The sequence below is a fragment of the Chiloscyllium plagiosum genome, chromosome 2 (genome assembly GCF_004010195.1).
Source record: "Chiloscyllium plagiosum isolate BGI_BamShark_2017 chromosome 2, ASM401019v2, whole genome shotgun sequence".
Taxonomy (NCBI): domain Eukaryota; kingdom Metazoa; phylum Chordata; class Chondrichthyes; order Orectolobiformes; family Hemiscylliidae; genus Chiloscyllium; species Chiloscyllium plagiosum.
Genome location: NC_057711.1, coordinates 23022981 through 23046663, shown reverse-complemented (window position 1 = coordinate 23046663; position 23683 = coordinate 23022981). Strand labels below are relative to the sequence as shown.

The 23683-nt window shown below is 43.1% G+C and overlaps 1 protein-coding gene across 24 annotated transcripts in view; it reads right to left on the bottom strand.

The window, feature by feature from the left end:
- LOC122557375 (teneurin-3) overlaps window positions 1–23683 on the bottom strand; it is a 2612756-nt gene that overhangs the window by 527143 nt on the left and 2061930 nt on the right. For all 24 annotated transcript variants that reach the window (XM_043705048.1, XM_043705023.1, XM_043705127.1 and 21 more), the window contains one exon: window positions 4975–5276. In XM_043705048.1, the coding sequence (XP_043560983.1) occupies window positions 4975–5203 (229 nt within the window). In that variant the 5' untranslated portion in view covers window positions 5204–5276. The remainder of the gene's footprint in view (window positions 1–4974; window positions 5277–23683) is intronic.

The following is a 23683-nucleotide window of genomic DNA, read 5'->3' as shown; positions in this document are numbered from 1 at the left end:
ATTCTGTGTCTTACAATTGTATCCTCCACAACCACCAGAAGGAGCAGCGCTTCAAAAGCTAGTGCTTCTAATTAAACCTATTGGACTATAACCTGGTGTTGTGCGATTTTTAACTTTGTACACAAATGAATAATTCACCAATTATTCTTTGTAGCGAATGTGTGACTTGGTGGGCCACTTCACTGAGTGCTGTTGGACTGGAGTGACTTACAAGGATGAACGAATGGCAGATTTCCTTCACTAAAGGATATTCCTCAGCCAGCTCAATTGTTGAAAGCCAATTTGGCAGTTCCACAATCATCTTTTTTGGTTCCTGCCTGCTTTCAGTTACAGAGTTTTAAGAGCATTTTAAACTTTTCCAATAGCCATGGACATTCTTTAACCCATATTCTGAGGATTACAAATCCAGGCTGCTGGATCATCCATTTCAGTAACATCGCTAACAGTACGGCAAGGCTAACAGGGAGATTTTGGCAGGCTCAAGAATTTCAACACACTTTCAGGCATCTCAGCCAAGCTGGTCGGACATGATGCATCAACTTGAGTACGTGCAGCCTCATCACGGCACCCACGCCAATCTCTGTGGCCTCAGCAGTCATTTTCAGCAGGGGCCACTGGAGAGCAACACATGGCCATCTACCTTTTCCTTAGGCAGAAGACAGTGGGGTAGCACTTGACAGTATGACAGAGTCTGAAACATACTAATGAGGTTGTAGTTAATGTCCTAGGGGTGGCATGGTGGCTCAGTTGTTAGCACTGCTGCCTCACAGCGGCAGGGATCCAGGCTTGATTCCAGCCTCGGGCGACTGTCTGTGTGGAGTTTACACATTCCCCATATCTGCGTGGGTTTCGTCCGGGTGCTTCAGTTTCCTCCTACACTCCAAAGATATGCAGGTTAGGTGAATTAGCTGTGCTAAATTGCCCATAGTGTTAGGTGCATTAAGTCAGAGGGAAATGGGTCTGGGTGTGTCTTCGGAGGGTCGGTATGCACTTGTTGCGCTGAAGGGCCTGCAAGGAATCTAATCAAATCTAATCCTACCACTGTAAGTGCACCACTGACTTTACTGGCAATAAAAATGTGAAGAGACATGAACTTGTCTAGTGCTCTCAGCTGTTACACAAACTGCACTGATCTGCCCCTTGAATCAAACTGGTTGGGACCAGAGGTTTCCATGAGAACCATGCTTCAATACCACATCTCATACCAAATTTACCCACTGAGTCTCTCGATTCCAACTAGGTCCAATGTGCTACCAAACCAACCTCGACTTGGTAACACCTGTCTATTTCTCTCTTAGAATTACATCCAGCCCACTGGCCAAAAAGGTAAGTGACATCATAGATCTCACTACAAAACACTGCACAATTGCAAACAATTCAAATTTATTGACAAAGGAAAAGGCCAATGGCTCACTGCTGGAAGTAAGATTCCTGAACTCCTGCAGTCAAGAGTTTATGTTCTCAGTAATTCTGGTATCTGAATGTCTTGATGCTGGATTGACACCAAAATGAAAGTATGTGAAGTTAGACAGTGCTGTCCAGGTCTGGTACAGTCGGTGCAGAATGGGTCTTAGTAGGATGCAGTCAGAATCAGCCAAGGCAAAGGCTGTCAGTCTTGGTGATTAGAATGTATTTGTCTGTGAGTGGATAGGTTGTGGTTTGAAATCCTATTCCAGGAGCATGAAGAAATAATCTCGGCTCACTAGCTTCAATATATTGACACTTCAGACTAATACCAAAGAGGGCTGGGTCATAACAAGTGCTGTCTTTCAGCTCTGTCAACTGGATGCAAAGATCCCATGGCATTATTTTTGAGAAGACTCAGGGAAGTTCTCGTAAGCCCCTTGGTCATAAGCAATACCAACAACAAAACAAAACGACATTATTTGACATTTATGATATTGCTATTTGGAATTAGCAGCTACACTTCCTTCATGACAACAATACCTGATCAGAATGGTCCTGTGGTTATAAAAGGCACTTCATGAAGCACAATATTTTGATTGGCTGGTAGTTAGGTGATGGATAGGCAGGAAGGAGGGTAAAAAGGAAGGTAGGAAGGAAGGAAGGAGGGAGGATAAGAAGTAAAGGAATACAGAAGGCTCTTTGCTGTTCTACCTTGCTGCTGCATGCACTTGACAGGCATTAGCTGTAACTGGGAGGGCAACTTTAAGCTCATCTTTTCTGGTCTTTTTACTTACTTAATAAAAAAAACTCTATTGACTAAATCCATAATGTGCTTGTACCTTCTTTTATATTAATCGATTTATTGTTGTCACATGTACCAAGATACAGTGAAAAGTGTTGTTTTGCGGGGTATACAGGCATATCATATCAGACAAGTGTATCAGGATAGCTGAACAGAGTGCAGAATACAGTCTTACAGCCACAGAGAAGGTGCTGAGGGAGAGAGACTAGGATTAACATTTGAGAGGTTTATTCAAAAGTCTGATAACAACAGGGAAAAATATACGGTTTAAGTAGTTAAAATCTTCGGCGAAATGGAATTAGTAAACTGTCAGTTAATATTAGTGTGAAATCTGTTAGTTTCAAGGGATTTAAATGTTATGGCTTTAGGAACACTGACATGCTAATTGTACTTTAATTCTCTTGTCTTCAATCTGTAAGGTGCATTATTAATGGATGACATTTAATTTCACTGGAATTTCATCTTAATGTGTTTCATCACACCCCACACCCGATCATCACCATTATTTCCCCTTCCTCTCAGGAAGGAAATGAAAGCTTTGTATTCAGCTCAAACCTGAATAAAACTACGAATTTGGATGAAAAATTGGCTGAAGAGAGGGAAGCCTTGGATAATGCCTAATGCTGCTTTAGAACTGCTTATTGAAACTGGCTCCAAACATCTATCAGTTGGGATTTGCTGAGTCCCTTCGGTAGACAATGCTTTCTTGCATTGCTTGTTCTGAATTGGCTTCCAGGAGATACACAAGAGTTTTTTTTTAACTATTCTATCCACTTGTTCTTGTAAGAAGGAGAAGAAGCATTCAATCTCCTGACTGAAAAAAAATAGAAACAATAACATTGAGAAGTGCAATTATAAAGTGTGGCACCAATGAAAGGAGCTGATGCCAATGTGATTGGCTGAATGGCGTGCCTTGATGATTCCAGCAACTCAGATGCTTGGGAAAGTGTAGGGAGGGAGCCTCAGCGCAGTGCATTGTGTCAATTTGTGCACCAGGTCATTGACACAGCTCCTTGAAAGCGAAACCACAATACCCATGGCTTTCCACTTGATCTGCGCTTCAACGTGAACTTTCAGTTTCTACTGAGTACCCCTGAGTGAGCAGTGGTAAGAGCAGCCTTTCATGAGGCCATGCTATGATACATTGGATAACTTTTTATTACTCAGAAACTAAGCCAATTTCTAAATCATGTGTAAGAACTCCCAAATCCTTCTCTGCTGCAGCTTTCTTCAGTCTTTCCCTGGCAAAAGTATTAAACGCCTTCCTGCCAAAGTGCATAATCTCACATTTTCCCACATTATATTAATGTTTTTCCCCTCACTTAACCTGCCCTGCAGACTCTTTGTTTGATCCTCACCACTTACCTTCTCACTTATTTTTGTGTCATGCGCAAACTTGCCTGTAGTACATTCACTTTCCTCATTCATGTCATGAGTGTCAATTGTAAACAATTGTGAGTCCAGCATTGATCCCTGTGGCACACCATTAATTACAGGTTGCCCCATTTACCCCAACTCTGTTTTCTATTAGTTCGCCAAGCTCTATTCGTGCTCATATCGTACATGCTTTTCCTATAACTCCAAAAATGATCTCCCACAAACTTCTAAGATTGAAACAGCAACAAAAAATACTAATTTTCTCTGTTGATAAAATATAATAAATTTTAATAAATTTTATAAATTTCGCTCTTCACTAAGATTTCTCAAATTCATTTATTAAATTGAGAAATTTTCTGTTTGATTAATTTAATGGATTTTTGACCTTTTTTAACCAGGGTAGACCAGATTGAAGCCCAAAATTCCCCCAATAGGGTGTGAAAAATGATCACTGTACTTGCTTTTCTAACTTCCCTGGCATTTGAGAAGAAATGTATTTGCTCAAATCTTTAAATCTTTGGAATTCTCTACTTAATGAGTTTGGAGATGAGCCATTACTGAATATGTTTAAGGCTGGGATAGACAGATTTCTTGGTATCTTAGGGAGTGGAGAGATATGGGCAATTACTGAAAAGAACAGATTTGCCCAACAAGGTATGTTTCTACTCCCATAAAAGTTCGAGGTTCAGGCTACTATCGTAGGATTCAAAGCTAGATGAGGATAGCTGGTGGGTGATATGTTACAATCTATATAAACTACTGCAGTAGATTCACTCTGGCACTTCACTCATCTCACATCTTAGCTTGACTCTGCTGTCTTGGTGAGCTTGGCATCTTTGGAAATGCTTGCCTTTTTATAGCTACAACTTTCACTCATTGCAGCTCATCTTCCTGGGAGTTGTTGTGAAGAGGGCTTTTGTTTTCTGAAATTGTAAACAGTACCTTATTAGCATGTTGCCTCAATGGCAGATGGTTGCAGCAAAAAGTGCCCCATCATTCCCATAAGAAGCAAGTGCATCAATGAGGTACATGAGATCTCCTGTTTCTGGGAAATGAGAACAGTTCTGAGCTGGTATTATTGCCCATTTTATTGGCCTGTGGTCATGACCAGTCAATTGTACATTGTGGGCTTGGAGTCACACATGGGCCCAACTCACTAGTTGCAACAGGATTGCTTCACTGAACCAGATGAATGGTTATGCAGCTTTAATGGCCATTTTCCACAGTGGAAGGTGGCCAATTTAATCCAGTGTAATTGACAAAATTGTCAGGGTGGGCATTAAATTGTTAACCTCGTGAGTTGCTCGGGCCAGTAACATAGCCACTGGATTATCAAAAACACACAGGTGTGAAGAGTCATGCAACGTAAAGTGAAGTTTTCTTTTTACCTGGTCTTGTGTACTCATCAGCCTCCCTGTGAACCAAGTCTTTGACCCTGTTTCCATACAGAAGTCTTGTATCGTGATCATACGCTTTAAGTGTTTCGCTGGAGCTGTAGGATTTCTGTGTGGGTACTCGGCAATCGTCGTTGTCCACTGATGAGCTTGTGAAGCGACGCTCCTTATCCCGCCTGTTTTTTGTCAGGGAACAGTAAGGCCTGCGTTCTTTCACATCCATACTTCAGGCATTATGTGTCCAAGCTTCCCCTTGTCTCACTCTAATCTCCCCTCGATGCTCAGCTCAGCAAGACCTGCACGAGACAAAATCAAATGTGATCAAAAAGACAGCAAATCCCTGTTGCCTTTCCTCACTTTTACATGACTTTTTCTTGATGTTGCTCAGAGTCCACATATTTACTAGAAGAGTTATTAAGAAAGCATTATCTCAAAAAATGATTCAGTGAAATGTGACAACTATGGATCTATTTTCTTTCCATTTAAATTTCCCCAAGACTGCAACATCACCTGCAAAGTACATCCCTGAGATAGTTAACAGATTAACCACAGCTTCTGCTTCCTTCTCCGTGTTTACTTTGGTAGCAGCTGAAAAATGCAATGAAAATAAGGAAAGACGACGCAGGTGAAAAGATGAACAAGTGAAACAGACCACTTCCATTAATATGGAGACTACAATGGCAAGTCATAGAGAGAGGGAAAGATGGGCCTCAGCTCCTGTGTTGGCTTGGCTCCAATGGAGCAGGTTTAGTACCGTTTCCATGACAGCAGTTATCAAATTAAGTTGGCTTCACAGCTGTCATTCAAAAATGCGCTTGCTCACACCAGAATCAAAATAAAAGTGTTCACCTCACACGAACACCTCTGCGTTTCAGAGATTGTGAATTGTGGGACAGTCTTGGAATTTGATTAACAAAGTCCAGTACCATTACAAAGCTGATGTGATCAAATTTATTAGAAATTATCTACCCTCTTATTTACACTGTCCCACCTCCACACGGCATCCTCTTTCATAATGGGGGTAGCTGAACTATTATGGAAGTCTGTATGGGTGCAACAGTAATGCTGACTGATAATGTGTGTGGCTGGATGGTTATCCAAGACATGATGTTAAAAGACAAACTGCTTTTGGAAGCTACTTGAGCAGGCTTGCTTGTAAAAGTAAACAAGGTCATGTATTTAATAATCCCCTGAAAATCTGGGCTGACATTTCTGTCAGAGTTCCCAGGCTCATGTGCTTTAAGTCTGCATGTTGTTGATAAAGGCTGCTCAGTTGCCACTGACATCACTAACCTGACATAAAACCATCAAGGATACGCCATCTGAAATGGTACAACATGTTTTTATTAACTAAGTAGAAATTTGAACAATTTTCCTTACCCACATTGATACTACTACTGGCTTCCATCCGTCTGTCTTTGTTGACCTAATTGCATTGTCATTTGTGATATGTTGTGACCTTATCTGCCCAACTGATACATTTTGGAATTTCAAGACAAATTTGATAACATTTTGGATGAGGAATCAATAGTAACAGGAGAGAGGGCAACACAAGCCAGAAAACTGATCAATAAATTCCACCAGCTACCATGAGCAGGGAGTAATGGAATTATTTTAATAATTATCTTTTAACTGGGCCAATGAATGGCAGATAAAGTTCAATATTGTTAATTGTGAAGTCGTCACAATGGAAGTGCAGAGCTACCTATGATGACACTGAAATAACTCCACAGTAGTCAGTACCCTGTCACCAAGTCACCCTTTATTTACATTGCATTGTACATTGTACTTGACATGAACATGGCACTGACCCAGAGTGAACCGAATCTCTGACACTCCTGTTTTTATCTGTCAGCCAGGGCTCCTTGATTGAACTGGATTGACAGCCCCACTCTGGGAACTCATATTCTATGAGGTCCACCTGGCTGGCCTCATTACAATCACTAAACAGTGTTCTGGATCTTCAAAAAAGCAACAGTGGTCACTGGATTGCTACTATGCTCATAAATTCCCTGAATCCAACCTGGTCTGCACTTTCTGGGAAACTTCTTAGCCTGGCTTTCCCACAAATTCACAGTGTAACTTCCAAGGGGAGCTCTATTGGTGCACCAGGATGAATGTAATCCCTGCTATGGAGGGATTGACTTAAAAGCAAAGGCTAAACAGGTTAGGACTGTACTCACTGGAGCTTAGAAGAAAGAGGTCTCATTGAAACATATCAGGAATCTTAAGGATCATGGTAGGGTAATTGCTGAAAGGACGTTTCCCCTCACGAAAGGGTCTAGGATCAGAGGGCATAGGCTCAGAATAGAGAGGAGGAGGAATTTCTTCTCTCAGACAGTTGTGAGTCTTTGGAAATCCTTGTCACAGAGGGCTGTGGAGATATTTGTGTATATTTAAGGCTGAGATATAGATAGATTCTGGATCAGGGTTACAGGGAAAGGGCGGGAAAGTGGATGTGAGGAATGTCAGATCAGACTTGATCTTATTGAATGATGGAGCAGGCTCGAGGGGTCTATGTTAATGGACTTATGTTAATGAAGTAGAGTTTGGAAAAGACAGAATGCGGACCCTTTATATGGCATGAGATGTTGGGTGGAAAGTTTCAGTGTACAGCCTTTCAAGGTCAGTGAACGGTTGAGTGCATGGATGGGTGGGTTAGGTAAGGGGATAGATGGATAGGCTGGTAGGGTGTGTGAATAGTGGGTAGGTGATATGGGTGTGTGAGAGAGGTTGGGGGGTGAGGTGAGTGGGTATGTTGGTGGGAGGGTGAGGTGATATATTTGGGATAATCAGGTGGTCAGGGAAGGTGGTCAGGTCAAGGGATAGCCAGGTCAGGTTGTGATGCAGTCAGGTTGAGGAGTGGAGTCAGGTCCAATTGGGGTTTAGTTGGGTGGTCAGGATGTCAGGGGTTAATCAGGTGGTTGAGTGGGTTTTAAGATCAAAGTGGCATATTCAGAAGGTAAAGTATAGTCTTGGTGTCAGTTCGACTTATGCGAGATGTGTCACTCCTTGGGTATGCGCATGGGTTCCATTCAGCTTAGTACCACAAACTGTCCAATGCCTCGCGATCAGAGTTTAGCCATATTCACAGATTCACAGGAAGCAGAGAAATTGTACCTCAGAGGGTGAAACATTCAGAGACCCGAAGATCCGGCCCACATGTACAGTTCCCTTAAACGTATTAGCATGGCAGACTTTACACCAACACCTTATGAAGCTAAAAATCACACAACACCAGGTTATAGTCCAACAGGTTTAATTGGAAGCACACTAGCTTTGGGAGCGTCTCTCCAAAAGCTAGTGTGCTTCCAATTAAACCTGTTGGACTATAACCTGGTGTTGTGTGATTTTTAACTTTGTACACCCCAGTCCAACATTGACATCTCCAAATCATGACCTTATGAAGCAGCACCTTTGATAAAGCGGCAAAGATTATAAACTTCAATAACCGCAAAACTAATTCTTATAGTTTTTCAAAATTCATTTACCTCAATGTAAATATTCTTGTTCAATCAAATGGTCACATGAAATATCAACAGCTAATTTAATTTCAAGTCAATTTCTCCTCAAATTACCGTGATCTCTGCGATATAGTCAGTTGAGGGTGTGTGTGAGAAGACTCTCTGCCAATAAGTTTTATTTAAGGCAAGGTGGCATTATTACTTAAGTGATTTATGCTTTAAATTAAGTATAACAGTAATGTGTATACCCCCGGCCTATGTTTCTGTTACTTTGTGTGTGTTTTTACATTGAACATAGAACATAGAACATAGAACATAGAGCATAGATAGAACATAGAACATAGATAGAACATAGAACATAGAACATAGATAGAACATAGAACATAGAACATAGATAGAACATAGAACATAGAACATAGACTATGTTTCTGTTACTTTTTGTGTGTTTTTACATTGATTACGTGGACCTCTTGATTATTTGGAATATTTGATCAACTGGCCCTCTCCTGGTCCCATAGGTACCAGTCTACCTCCAGAGGCAGATCCCCCTCAAACTTCCTTTCTGCAGCCGTTATACCATTGATTACGTGGACCTCTTGATTATTTGGAATATTTGATCAACTGGCCCTCTCCTGGTCCCATAGGTACCAGTTAATAAAAAGTTTGCAATTCAAGCCTTAAACTGAGAGACACAGCTTTTTGACACATTGTCTGAGAATTTAGTTGAGTCAACCATTTGCCGAAAAACACAACTTAATTTTGCATCTGATAGATAGAGTCATGTTTTCCCAGGGATACACCAACAAAAAGAGTGAAAATTTATCAGCTGTGTGTAATAGTGGTACAGAGGCATAAAACAATTGGTCAAGTATAGAGCAGTGACAGGATTCTTCATGGGCAGGAAATGAATACAGCACCACAAAGCCAGATTTGTTTTAAACAATTTCACTGCTAGCATTTCATTTTTCCCAGAGACTTAATTACAGGCAACACTTGGCATCTTTGAGAATTAATTATAGCTGTGATGAAGCCTTCAAGTCAGACAAAACATTGATCATAAAATTCACTGAGAAAATACTTATGGAACGGCTTATTGAATCCATTATCTAAGAAAGAGTTTGATTCAACATCAACTTAAATCTGCATCTAATGACACTTTTAAGTGAGCAATCTGCATTTGTCCTAGTTGCAGACTAATCATACACACCCTTGAGTACTCAACTAAGAAAACAGCCTGTGGAGGCAACTATCAAAGAATGGAAGATAAGAGGATGTCAACATAAACTAATCTTGGAAAGGTCTGAAAGCAGATTGTCTTCTGTGTTTCCTGCCAAAAAGCATAATTTGCTCAAGGATTGGAAGATTGAGTTGAATAAAGCTTAAAATCAAGCCCCGCACTCCTGCTGGGCCACTCCCCCACGAGTTCCTGTTGTCCTCATGTTCCACCTCGCCAGCCTCTGTAACCAATGACTGTCCCAGTTCCATCACCTCAAATCTGATGCTAGCACCAAACATGTCTGTTGGTCCACTCTCCTTCCAGTATGCTGAAGGAACCATTGTTCAGCACAAAATCATGGTCCATCTGTCAATCAGCCTCAACACCCACTCCTTTTCTGATAGCAAGAGATTCCACTCTCCTTTCTCACAGCCCAAGACCCCAAGCAATCCTTTCAAGTGAATCAGCAATTTAATTGCACCTTCTTTCAATCTACTTGAGTGCACCTGCTGCTCACTATGTCGTACCCACTGTGTTGTGTCGAACAAGCACAGATTGGGTGACCACCTTGAGGAACACCTCTGCTCAGTCTACACAAATGACCGCTGAGCTTCCTGCTGTCTGTCCATCTGATTCCACTTTGACCTTGATGATCTTGGCTGTTACAGGGTTACAAAAATGTTCAATGCCAAGCTCAAGGAACAACATCTCATTTTTCAACACTTCACAACATGTAGGGTTCAATAATTTTAGATCATAACCTCTAGCCCTACTTCAGTCTGTTTTTAATTAATTTCATTACTTTGCATCTGGATGGTTTTCACTCACACCTCACCATGATACATAATTTTTCATTCCATTATGTCTCCCTGCAGCTTTTCAACATGAAACCATTTGTTAGTTAATCATACCACCCAAGCTCAGACCATCCCTTTTGTTCTTCCTCTCACATTCCACCCTTTCATTTCCTCAAAACAAATTACACTTGTAACTTTTCTCACTTTTGGTGTAAGATCACAGACCTGAGACGTTAACTCCGCTTCACTTTCCACAAATGTATTTCAAGCCTTTCTGTTCTTATTCAGCTTTTCAATGCCCACAGTTCTTCACTTTTGCACAGGGGACTGTACAGTCAATCCAACAGCACATGCAGAAGCCACATGATCAGATGTCAAGTGGTCAGAATTCCTGGAACTTATCCAACCAAGTTCGGAAGCGCAGTAGCAAAGTAACTGCCTGTCTACATGACAACCATCAATGCACTTCACCTTAAAATATGTAGAATGCTTTGAGACATTTCTGAGAAGTGTGATAAAATGGAAAAAAAATCTTTCAAGCTTTTCTTGTACACCTTCAAGTCAATTGTATTCAATTATACTCAGCCACTTTTACTGAGCCTCAGAAGACCTTCTTTGTTTCTGAACGACACATTCTGATTGCTTCGAGAAACTAATCAAAAGTACTCAGATGAAAGCAAAATACTGCCAAAGAAGAGACATACTATACATGAAGCATTAACTTTGTTTTTCTCTCTCCACAAATGTTGCCAGACCTGCTGAGTTTCTCTAGCAACCTCTGTTTTCAATGCAAAACCAGTTTGATACATCCTCACTGTTTAGATTAGATTCCCTACAGTGTGGAAAAGGACATTTGGCCCAACACCGACCACACCGACCCTCCAAAGAGTAACCTATCCAGACCTATTTCCCTAACTTACTCCTGATACTACAGGCAATTTAATGTAGCCAATTCACCTAACCTGCACTTCTTTGGACAGTGGGAGGAAACCCACACAGGCACAGGGAAAATGTGCAAACTCCATACAGTCACCTGAGGCAGAAATCGAACCTAGGCCCTTAACGCTGTGAGGAAGCAGTGCTCCCTACTGTGCCCCCCCATCACAGTCTCCAAATCCATCCCTAATAAAACATGGTCTCCTTGCCCTTGCAGCCATATTGCATTATCACTCATTCCATTATAATAAATATTTTACAATGTGATTCCAGTACTGGATTTCCAGTATTCTACTTTGCTCTTCCCTCAAGGGTGTTCCATATCTGCTACAGACATGACCTGCATGTCTGTCACTTTCCCTTTTAGGAAAAAGAAAGACTTAAATTTATATAGCACCTTTCATGACCACTAGGTGTCTCAAAGAACTTTGAGGAATCACTAATATATTTTGAAGTGCAGTCACTTTTGTGATGGAATGTAGAAATAACGCAGCTAATTTATATCCTGCAAGGTCCCATTGCTGGCAATGTAATAATGACCCAGAAAATCTGTCATTTGGTTTTAACTGCTGGAAAAATGTCCTCTTCTCTTCTTCAAGCAAGTGCCACTGCATCCTTTGTGTCCATTAAGAGGGAACGCTGGACCTTGGTTTTAATGTCTAATCTAAAAGACTGTTATCAAAGACTGGCCTCATTGCTACTGGATTGGACTCAAACACACCACTTTCAAATTCCAAGGTGAGACTGTGACCTACTGAGCAATACCTTATGAACAATTGTAGAACAGTATAAATTTACATAGAGATGTATAGCACAGAAACAGACCCTTCGGTCCAACTTGTCCATGCCGACCAGATATCCTAAATAAATGTAGTCCCATTTGCCAGCATTTGGCCTATGTCTCTCCAAACCCTTCCTATTCACATATTTATCCAGATGCCTTCTAAATGTTGTAATTGTTTCAGCCTCCACTACTTCCTCTGGCTGTTCATTCCACATACACACCAGCTCCTGTGATCTTGAACATGCACAGAGGCAACTCCATATATGCATTTTCTCCTGTCACTGCCAGCTCGCCTACTGCTATAAGCCCTTGTTCAAGCCTTTTTTGACTCTAAGTTGACTATGTCAATGCAACATTAGCCCGCCTATTATAGTTGACCCTGTGTGAGACTTGAAGATCATTCCAAACTCTTCTATTCATGTCCTTATAGACATTAATCCCACTTACTGATTGCCTCCATGCTCATTGGTCTATCTTAGCTCCCAATTGTGTAGCCCCTCAATTTTCAAATTCTCATGTGTTTCCATAGCTCCACCCCTGATCCCTGTAAACTCTTCCAGTCCACAATCCTTTGGGATATTTGCATTTACTGAATCCTGAACATTTGAGCATTGTTGCCCTGCATCATTCCACCTTTGGAGGCTACGCCTTCAGGTGGCTGGGGCCTAAGCTCTCCCCTCTCAAAAATTCTCTTTCTTCCTTCAAGTTTCTCCTTTAAAAGCACGCACCAGTCCGACCGGTCTTGTTTAGTAATGTGCCTGTAAAGCACATTGGGTGATATTTCATTCTGTCAAAGGTGTTATAAATGCAACTGATAGCTGTTGTTCTAACCCGCTCAACCAGTTGACAACGACATTCCGACTGAGTTGTGGGGACCCATGGCGACATCACAATCAGGGAGCAAAGAGACTGCATGAAAGCAGCATTTCCTGAAAAATGAGCACATTTGCGCCTGTGAGTTAATCTTAAAGGGAGCACGCAGTACAAAAAGCAGGTTATATTGAGCAGTCAGGAGTTAGAGGGAATGTTGCTCAGCAATTATTCCCAGAAAAGACAAGCTCATTGGCGCTATGAGCCTTCAACTTCTCCCACTCACCGATCCACACAGGTAGACATGAACATCAGCTTCAATCTCCAAACTGGGTTTGAATCAGGGTTCTCCACTTTTCACATCTGAGACTGACACGCTGTGCCTTTCCAAATATACTCTTACTTACATTTCTGCCTGCACATCTACCTGGTGTTTAGGAATAATTACAGGAGTTTGAAACAGTAACAGTGCCTTGTATTTAAACAATGCTCTCATTACCACAAAAACTTCCCAAGGTGCTTTAGAGGTGTTACAGAGGATGGGGCAATGACTGGGGCAGGGGATCACAACAAATTTGGAGATGGTCAAAAACTCAAGCTGTGTTCTGAGCCTAACTTGTGAGGAGGAGAGAGGGAAGGTGGAAGGATTTCAGTAGAGGAGAAAGGGCACAGAGAGGTCCAGAATCTGCATCGACAGAGGGAGGGAAGATGCAAAAAAGGATATAGAATGCGAGAGGACTGAAGGAGTGGACAGAATACAGGACTGGGTGCTGTTGCAGAATTCAGGTCTTGCAATCTCTGAACAAAATTGAAGGTAAGAATTTAGGTTCTAATATTGCTGTGTTGGAAGCGTGAGAAATTAGAAAGGGATGATCCCCTTATTGGGATTTTATTCTTGACCTCCTAACAGTCAGCGGGAAATTGAGAAACCAATTTGTAAGGAGATCTTAGTTACCTGTAAGAATAATAGGGTGGTTATGGTAGGGGATCTTAACTTTCCAAACATCGACTGGAACTGCCATATTGTTAAGGGTTTAGATGGAGAGGAATTTGTTAAGTGTGTACAAGAAAATTTTCTGATTCAGTCTGTGGTCGTACCTACTAGAGAAGGTGCAAAACTTGACCTACTCTTGGGAAATAAGGCACGGCAGGTGACTGAGGTGTCAACGGGGGAGCACTTTGGGGCCAATGACCATAATTCTATTTGCTTTAAAATAATGATGGAAAAGGATCGACAGGATCTAAAAGTCAAAGTTCTAAATTGAAGGAAGGCTAATTTTGACGGTATTAGGCAAGAACTTTCAAAAGGGGATTTGGGACAGGTGTTCACAGGTAAAGGGACGGCTGGAAAATGGGAAGCCTTCAGAAATGAGAAAATGAGAGTTCAGAGACAGTATATTCCTGTTAGGGTGAAAGGAAAGGCTGGTAGGTGTATGTAATGTTGGATGATGAAAGAAATTGAGGGGGGTGGGCTGGGGGGAAGGTAGCCAAGAGTGAAATAGGTGGATGGAGGTGGGAGTAATGGTCAGAGCGGATGGAGCGGATAGGTGGGAAGGAAGATGGACAGGTGGGACAGGTCATGAGGGCGGTGCCGAGTTGGAAGGTTAGAACTGGGACAAGGTGCGGGGAGGGGAAATGAGGAAACTGGTGAAATCCACATTGATGCCGGGTCTTGGAGGGTCCCGCCATTCTGACAACCCCGGCTGACCCATCGTCTCAGCCTGCTCCTGCCCCACTGAATTCATCTCCACATACTTCGATACTGTTCTATGCCCCCAGTCCAGGATCTCCCCTTCTACGTTTGTGACACCACCCACATCCTCCACCTCCAAGACTTTAATTTCCCTGGCCCCCAAGATCTTATTTTCACCATGGATATCCACTCCCTCTACACCTCCATCCGCCATGACCAGGGCCTCCAAGCCCTCTGTTTCTTGCTCTCCCGATGTCCCCATTAATACCCTCCCACTGACACTTTTAATTCCTTTGCCTCACCCTCAATAATTTCTGCTTCGAATCCTCCAACTTCCTCCAGATGAAAGGGATACCCATGGGCATCCACAGGGGCCCCAGCTATGCCTGTCTCTTTGTCAGCTGTGTGGAACAGTCTATCTTCCACCGTTACACCAGCACCACTCCCCACCTTTTCCTCTGCTATACTTACGACTGCATCGGCGCTACTTCATGCTCCCACAAGGAGATTGACTAGTTTGTCAACTTGACCAATACATTCCACTCCAACCTTAAATTCACCTGGACCATCTCTGACACCTCCCTCCCCTTCCTGGAACTCTCTATCTCCATCAACGATGACCGACTCAACACTGACATCTTCTACAAACCCACTGACTCCTACAGCTACCTGGATTGCAACTCCTCCCTCCCTGCTTCCTGTAAATCTGTTACCTCTTATTCCCAATTTCTCCGTCTCTGCCACATCTGCTTCCAGGAGGATCAGTTCCAAAACTGAACACACCAGATGGCCTCCTTCATTGAAGACTGCAATTTCCCCTCCTGTGTGGTTGATGATGCCCTCCAGCGCATCTCATCCACTTCCTGCACCTCCGCCCTCAAACCCCACCCCTCCAACTGCAACAAGGACAGAATTCCCCCGGTCCTCACCTTACACCCCACTAACCTCTGTATACGTCGCATCATCCTCCGCCATTTCTGCCACCTACAAATGGACTCCACCACCAGAGATATATTTCCCTCCCCACCCCTACCTGCTTTCCGTAAAGACTGTTCCCTCCGTGGCTACCTAGTCAGGTCCACGCCCCCCCAACAACCCACCCTTCCCTCCCAGAACCTTCCCGTGCCACCGTAGGAACTGCAAATCCTGCGCCCACATCTCCCCCCTCACCTCCATCCCAGGCGTCAAAGGAGCCTTCCACATCCATCAAAGTTTCACCTGCAATTCCACTCATGTCATTTACTGTATCCGTTGCTCCTGATGCATTCTCCTCTATATTGGAGAGATAGGATGCCCACTTGCAGAGTGCTTCAGGGAACATCTCCGGGACACCTGCACCAACCAACCACATTGCTCCTTGGCGAACATTTCATCACTGACTCCAACTCTGCCGAGGATATGCAGGTCTTGGGCCGCCTCCATCGCCACTCCCTCACCACTCGATGCCTGGAGGACGAACGCCTCACCATCCGCCTCGGAACACTTCAACCCCAGGGCATCAATGTGGATTTCACCGGTTTTCTCACTTCCCTCCCCCCCCCACCGCCGACCTTATCCCAGTTCCAACTTCCAACTGAGCACCGCCCTCTTAACCTGTCCCATCTGTCCACCTTCCTTCCCACCTATCCGCTCCACTCTCTCCTGCGACCTATCACCATTATCCCCCACCTCCATCCACGTATTGTACTCTCGGCTACCTGCCCCCAGCCCCACCCCCCTCAATTTCTTTAATCATCCAGCATTCCCCACACCCACCAGCCTTTCCCATTTGTCTCTCCACTCCGAGGCTCCCAGCCTCATTCCTGATGAAGGCTTTTGCCTGAAATGCCGATTCTCCTGCTCCTTGGATGCTGCCTGACCTGTTGTACTTTTCCAGCACCACACTCTCGACTCTGATCTCCAGCATGTGCAGTCCTTACTTTCACCGAAAGAAATTGAGGGTTTGATTAAGAAGAACAAGGAAGCATATGTCAGGTACAGACAGGAGAGACTGAGTGAATCCTTGGAAGAGGAGAAAGGCAGTAGGAGTATACTTAAGAGGGAAAAAAGGAGGGCAAAAAGGGGACGTGAGATAACTTTGGCAAATAGGGTTAAGGAGAATCCAAAGGGTTTTTACAAATACATTAAGGTCAAAAGGGTAACTAGAGATAGAATAGGACCCCTCAAAGATCAGCAAGGTGACCTTTGTGTGGAGGCTCAGGAGTTAGGGAAGATACTAAATGAATATTTTGCATCAGTGTTTATTGGAAAAAGAAATGGAAGATATGGAATATGGGGAAATAGATGGTGATATCTTGAAAAATGTCCATATTACAGAGGAGGAAGTGCTGGATGTCTTGAAATGCATAAAAGTGGATAAATCCCCAGGACCTGATCAGGTGTACCCGAGAACTCTGTGGGAAGCTAGAGAAGTGATTGCTGGGCCTCTTGCTGAGATATTTGTATCATCGATAGTCACAGGTGTGGTGCAGGAAAACTGGAGGTTGGCAAACATGGTGCCATGGTTTAAGAAGGGTGATGAGGACAAGCCAGGGAACTGTAGACTGGTGAGCCTGACGTTGGTAGTAGGCAAGTTGTTGGAGGGAATCCTGAGGGACAGGATGGACATGTATTTGGAAAGGCAGGGACTGATTGGGGATAGTCAACATGGCTTTGTGCGTGGGAAATCATGTCTCACAAACTTGATTGAGTTTTTTGAGGAAGTAACAAAGAGGATTGATCTATATGCGATCTATATGGACTTCAGTAAGGCGTTCGACAAGGTTCCCCATGGGAGACTGGTTAGGAAAGGTTAGATCTCATGGAATACAGGAAGAACTAGCCATTTGGATACAGAACTGGCTCAAAGGTAGAAGACAGAGAGTAGTGGTGGAGGGTTGTTTTTCAGACTGGAGGCCTGTGACCAGTGGAGTGCCACAAAGATCGGTGCTGGGCCCTCTATTTTTTGTCATTTACATAAAGGATTTGGATTTGAGCATAGGAGATATAGTTAGTAAGATTGCAGATGACACCAAAATTGGAGGTGTAGTGGACAGTGAAGAAGGTTACCTCAGATTACAAAACGATCTTGATCAAATAGGGCTGAGGAGTAACAGATGGAATTTAATTTAGATAAATGCGAGGTGCTGCATTTTGGGAAAGCAAATCTCTGCAGGACTTATACACTTAATGGCCAGCTGTGTTGCTGAACAAAGAGACCTTGGAGTGCAGGTTCATAGCTCCTTGAAAGTAGAGTTGCAGGTAGATAGGATAGTGAAGAAGGTGTTTGAAATGCTTTCCTTTATTAGTCAAAGTATTGAGTACAGGAGTTGGGCGGTCAAGTTGCGGCTGTATGGGACATTGGTTAGGCCACTTTTGGAATATTGCATGCAGTTCTGGTCTCCTTCCTATCAGAAGGATGTTGTGAAACTTGAAAGAGTTCAGAAAAGATTTACAAGGATGGTGCCAGGGTTGGACGGTTGAGCTATAGGGAGAGGTTGAATAAGCTGGGGCTGTTTTCCTTCGAGCATTGGAGGCTGAGGTTTATAAAATCATGAGGGGCATGGATAGGATAAATAGACAAAGTCTTTTTCCCTGGGCTGGGGGAGTCCAGAACTAGAGGGCATATATTTAGTGTGAGACAGGAAAGATATATAAGAGACCTTTAGGACAACCTTTTCATTCAGAGAGTGATACGTGTATGGAATGAGCTGACAGAGGATGTGGTGGAGCTGGTACAATTGCAACATTTAAAAGGCATCTGATGGGTATATGAATAGGAAGGGTTTGGAGGGATATGGGCCGGGTTCTGGCAGGTTGGACTAGATTAGGTTGGGTATCTGGTCGGCATGAGCGAGTTGGACCGAAGGGTCTGCTTCTGTGCTGTACATCTCTAAGACTCTATCTATGACTCATTTCCAATAACTCTTGCCTGATAACAATGGGCATTCAAATAAAATGACCACCCGAGAAGTCAGTGATTCCATGAATCCAACCGTAACTGATGCTTGGGGAAAAATGGTAAGCATGACTTAGAGTTGAGATCCACTGTCTGTCAGAATGAGAAAGTTTAAGTCCATTGACCTCTTTCAAATCACTCGTGGTTACATCTCACAGCTGAGGTGAATCTGCCCAAAAGTTGTTTCAACTTAATGTGCAAGGATTTGCAATTAGCTCATCAACTGAGTGACCTGCCAGATGACTGTTGAAGATGGACACTCAATCCCGAACCACTTAAGAGTGTTCACTTCCAACCATTAAGTTCATCCTTCAATACGTATAGTAAGGTGTAGGGTGCTGTGAAATCCTTTCAAATGAACAATGCTTATCGCATCAAGTTACCATCACAGCTACTGTGTTAGAGAAGGAGAGAGAGAGAGAGAGAGAGAGCAGGTTTTTATCGATGGTAATTGTTTCCTTCACAAAACATTAAAAGAAGAACAGGTAATTGAAAGATACTGAACAGAATTGTAGCCTGCAGCACTATGTTAAGCTGTTGTATCAACCACGTTTCTATATGAAAATGTCAAATCATTGTTGCCTCGATGTTTGCCACAAAAATGATCATATTAACTTATAATCCACGTTACATTAACTGATCATTGTGTTATAGAAAATGGAATTCTTTACTAAATAACCAATGTTTCCAATTCAGGTGTTTCTTTATCTTCCTTATTATAGTTTACAGTGTCCTTCCAGGGTTTACTTAGTCTGCATCAAGGTTTTATGATGTTTTAAATTAAAAATCCCACCCTCAGTTGAAATCATTCCATTTGTTGAAAAAAACATCTCTTAAGGAGTTTCTTGTTTGTTTTCTTCATTCCCAAGTATGCTGTCAATTAAAGCACTATAAGGGACCACTTCCACTTGCCTCTGGCTACATCGGCAAAAGATGTCCACAATATTAAAACTGTCAGTCTGCTCTGAGGAGACTTGCAGCTTTACAAAGATAAACTGTGTTTATTATTAAAGCAGTTTTAGCATGATTTATAATATCTTTACTTGTCTCCCTAATTTCCTTTCCTCATCACCTTGAGGTGGTGATTCAATCATGGAAACTTCAGTACATATGAAATTGTGCACGGGCGGGCCATTCAGCCCATCGAGCCTGCTCCACCTTTCAATAAGATCACGGCTGATCTGATTGTGTCCTTAACTCGACTTTCATGAATGCTCCCCATAGCCCTTAATTCACTTGTTAATTAAATATCCATCTCAATCAGCCTTCAGTATATTTAAGAACCCAATCTCTGTTGCATGAGGAATCCATGCCTTGGCCCATTATGTTGTCTGAGCTTTTTGTTCTTCTGCTGACTACAAGGTAGGTGTGTTGTCACCATCCTCTTACCTGGTAGGTATCTCTAGGGTCTTGTTGGTCTAATGTAGTTGAAACAAATCACTTGCAGGTCTAACAAGAAGAGCTTCTTGTCTGAAACACACTGTTGTTTATTGCATAGCAACAACTAGCAACAAGATACACTGATGTGACAGACATTGTTACTGAGTAGTAGACAGAGCCAGATGGTCGGTCTTCTAAATTGTTCTCCCACCAAGTCCATATAACACCGTTATAATATGGGGTGCTGAAGACACTCAGCATTAACTCTTTCAGACCCTTACACTCTTGAAGAATAGCCTCCAGTGTTCTCTATGAAGGACATTCCACTCATAACAAGGCAGCACGGAATGACGGCTGTCTTCCAGTGCCTCATCACCTGGTTATTATGAAGCTATCATTCTAAAAAGTGTCATTCAGCCATTTCCATTTTCGTGGACGGTGATCTTATTCCTCACCTGACATATGCACATATCGAGTGTAACCAAGGGAGACAGCAAAGGCAAGACCTTGCTAATGTTAGATCTTTAGATATTTAGGCCCATAATTGTTGCGGTTTGAAAGAAAAGGGAGCTCACTGAAATGTATAAATTCTTCAAAGGTTTGATAGGACAGACTGGTTCTCTTGGCTGGAGAGTGTAGACATTGTCTCAAGATATGGGGTTGGCCATTTTGGACTGGGATGTGGATAAGTCTTTCCACTCACTAGCTGGTGAATCATTGGAATATTTCTCTTCTCAAAAGATTGATGAAACAATCATGAACTGCAATGGCCTAAGTGACTTTCCCTTCATTGGACTGAGGGAGGAAAAATGGGCAGGCCTTTCCTGTTCTCTGTGTCAATAGTGGCATGGCTCCTGTAGACAGGAGAGAGGACTGTGCATGAGAAGGATGCACTGGGATGGCTCCCAAGAGAGAACAGCATGCTGGCACTTGGTCTCAAGCTTCACATGTGAATAATGGCTCATGAGCTGAAGCACTAGAGAGTCACATCAAACCAGGGAATACTGCTTCAACCCTTCACAGTAAGAGGAGTCCAGGGAGACAACAACATCAATAAACCAGTAAAAGCTGAGAGTGTGTCAAAACACAAGGAAATGAAAAGGGGTTGCACACAGAGTGTTTTTTCCTGTGAAGGCTGGGCGAATAGCAAAGCAGCAGTTATATTGCCCAGAACATCCCACAACTTTCCAACTTCTAAAATATGGTTGGGATAGCTTCTACCAGTCTCCCACCACTCAGAAAACATTAAAGGCTTGTCTCATGTGTTCAGAGATTACTCCAGCAATTTGCTCCAACTCTGAAATCCAGGAATTCCCACGCCTACTAAGAAGAGTGGGACTTCAATTTGGGCTCGGACACTGGAGACTATCTCTCTGCTCTCATTGAATGATAAAGCACAAAACAGAGCCATTTGGACCATCCTGCTTGTTGCTGGGCGAAATGGTGTCATGGGATCTGTTATGTCTACATTCATTTTCATGCCTCCTCCAAGAGATAACGGCAGGGAGGCAGTGGGAAATGGGGGGGGGGGTAATTGGGTGGATTGGTACTGCGGAGCTATCCATTCCCTTTCCTACCGTTTCTGAAATTATGTCTGAGTGGGAAGGTCCATGGCTGACTTTTCTGACCTGCAACCAATTAAAACCCTTAAGTGGCCAATTAATAATCACCTATAGGCCTCTTCACACCACCACCCCAATTAGCCAGGTTCCTAGCCGGTAGGAAAAGTGGCAACTTTCCTGATTGGTAAACCGGAAGAGCCTGCCTGATGGATTAAGGGTGGTGGTTGAGGGGGTGACCTCAATGTACTGGGACCGATTGGAGGCACGATTGGGACACCAGAACAGTCAATAATACTTCGAGATGAACACACCCATTCTCCATTTTTAAGTATACTAGATGGGTACAAATGTGTCTTCTTCAGTTTAACTGGATTCTCCTTTTGGGCTCGTGGAAGCCCACCTCCCCTAATCTTGCATCCCACACTCTTACTCTGAGATCTTCCTGCACCCTTCTCCTACCGCAGGTCAGAAGTAGAATCATACTGGACTCAAAATGCTGACTTAGTTTCTCTGTCCATGTGCTTCCAGGTCTGCTGAGTTACACACACATGCTCTCTCGTGCAAACGTATGTACACACACCGTCATTGTGGCACATACTCCTCTAATCTCGTACTTACTAAATTTAAAGTTATTGTCTAGGCGATTTGGGGGCCCTCAAACATAAATACAATGGTTTAAGGCTTTGGTCATCTGAAGCACAAGGGAACATAGAAGTCACAGTTCAGGACTCTCTTATGGTTTAGTATTCTTGCCTTTACTGATCAGTGGCTTGAGTATAGGAGTTGGCAGGTCATGTTGTGGCAGTACAGGACATTGGTTCGGCTACTTTCGGAGTACTGTGTGCAGTACTGGTCTCCCTGCTGTTGGAAGGATGTTGTGAAACTTGAAAGGGTTCAGAAAAGATTACAAGGATATTGCCAGGGTTGGAGGGTTTGAGCTATCGGGAGAGGCTGTATAGGCTGTGGGCGTTTTCCCTGGAGTGTCAGAGGCTGAGGGGTGACCTTACAGAGGTTGAGAAAATCATGAGGGGCATGGATAGGATAAATAGACAAGGTCCTTTCATCAGGGTGGGGATGCCCAAAACTAGAAGGCACGGGTTTAAGGTGAAGGGGGAAAACCTTAAAAGGGACCTAAGGGGCAAAGTTTTCACACAGAGAGTGGTGCGTGTATGTCACCCCCTCAACCACCACTCTCAACCCGTCAAGCAGGCTTTGCTGGAGGAAGTGGTAGAGGCTGATACAATTACAGCATTTAAAATACCTCTGAACAGATATATGAATAGAAGGATTAGAGGGATATGGGCCAAATGCTGGCAAGTGGGACTAGATTTATCTAGGCTGTCTGGTTGGCATGGACGGATTAGACTGTTTCTATGCTGTAAGTCTCTATGACTCTAACATGCAGGTTCAGTTGGTAGTTAGGAAGGCAAATGCAATGTTACCATGTATTTCAAGAGGGCTAGTATACAACAGGAGAGATGTACTCCTGAGGCTGTATAAAGCTCTGTTCAGACCGCATTTGGGGAATATTATGAGCAGTTTTTAGCTCTGTATCTAAAGAAGGATCAGCCAGCATTGAAGGGCTTCCAGAGAAGGTTGACAAGAACTATCCCAGGGAATGAAGGGCTTGTCATATGAGAAGCAGTTGAAGATTCTGGATCTGAACTTAATCGAGTTTCGAAAGAAGCGGGGGCACCTGATTGACACTTACAGAATACTGAGAGGCCTGCCTAGAAACAATATAGAAAAGACATTTCCACTTATTGAAGAGACTAGTACCAAAGGCACAGCCTCACAGTTGAGGGACAACCCTTTAGAACTGAGATGAAGAGGAATTTCTTCAGCCAGAGAGTGGTGAATCTGTGCAACTCATTGTCACTGAAGGCTGTGGAGACCAAGTCATTGAGTGTATTTAAGAGAGAGATAGATCGGCTCTTGATTAAAGGTTTGAAGGTTGGGGAGAAGGCAGGAGAATGGAGTTCAGAATCATATTAGCCATGATTGAATGGGCTGAATGGCCTAATTCTGTACCTATATCTCCTAGTCTTGTGAGTGTTAGGCTACACTACGTGTTTTGACCTCTGGCTTGAACTCTTAATCTTTGAACTCAGGGTGAGAGTGCTC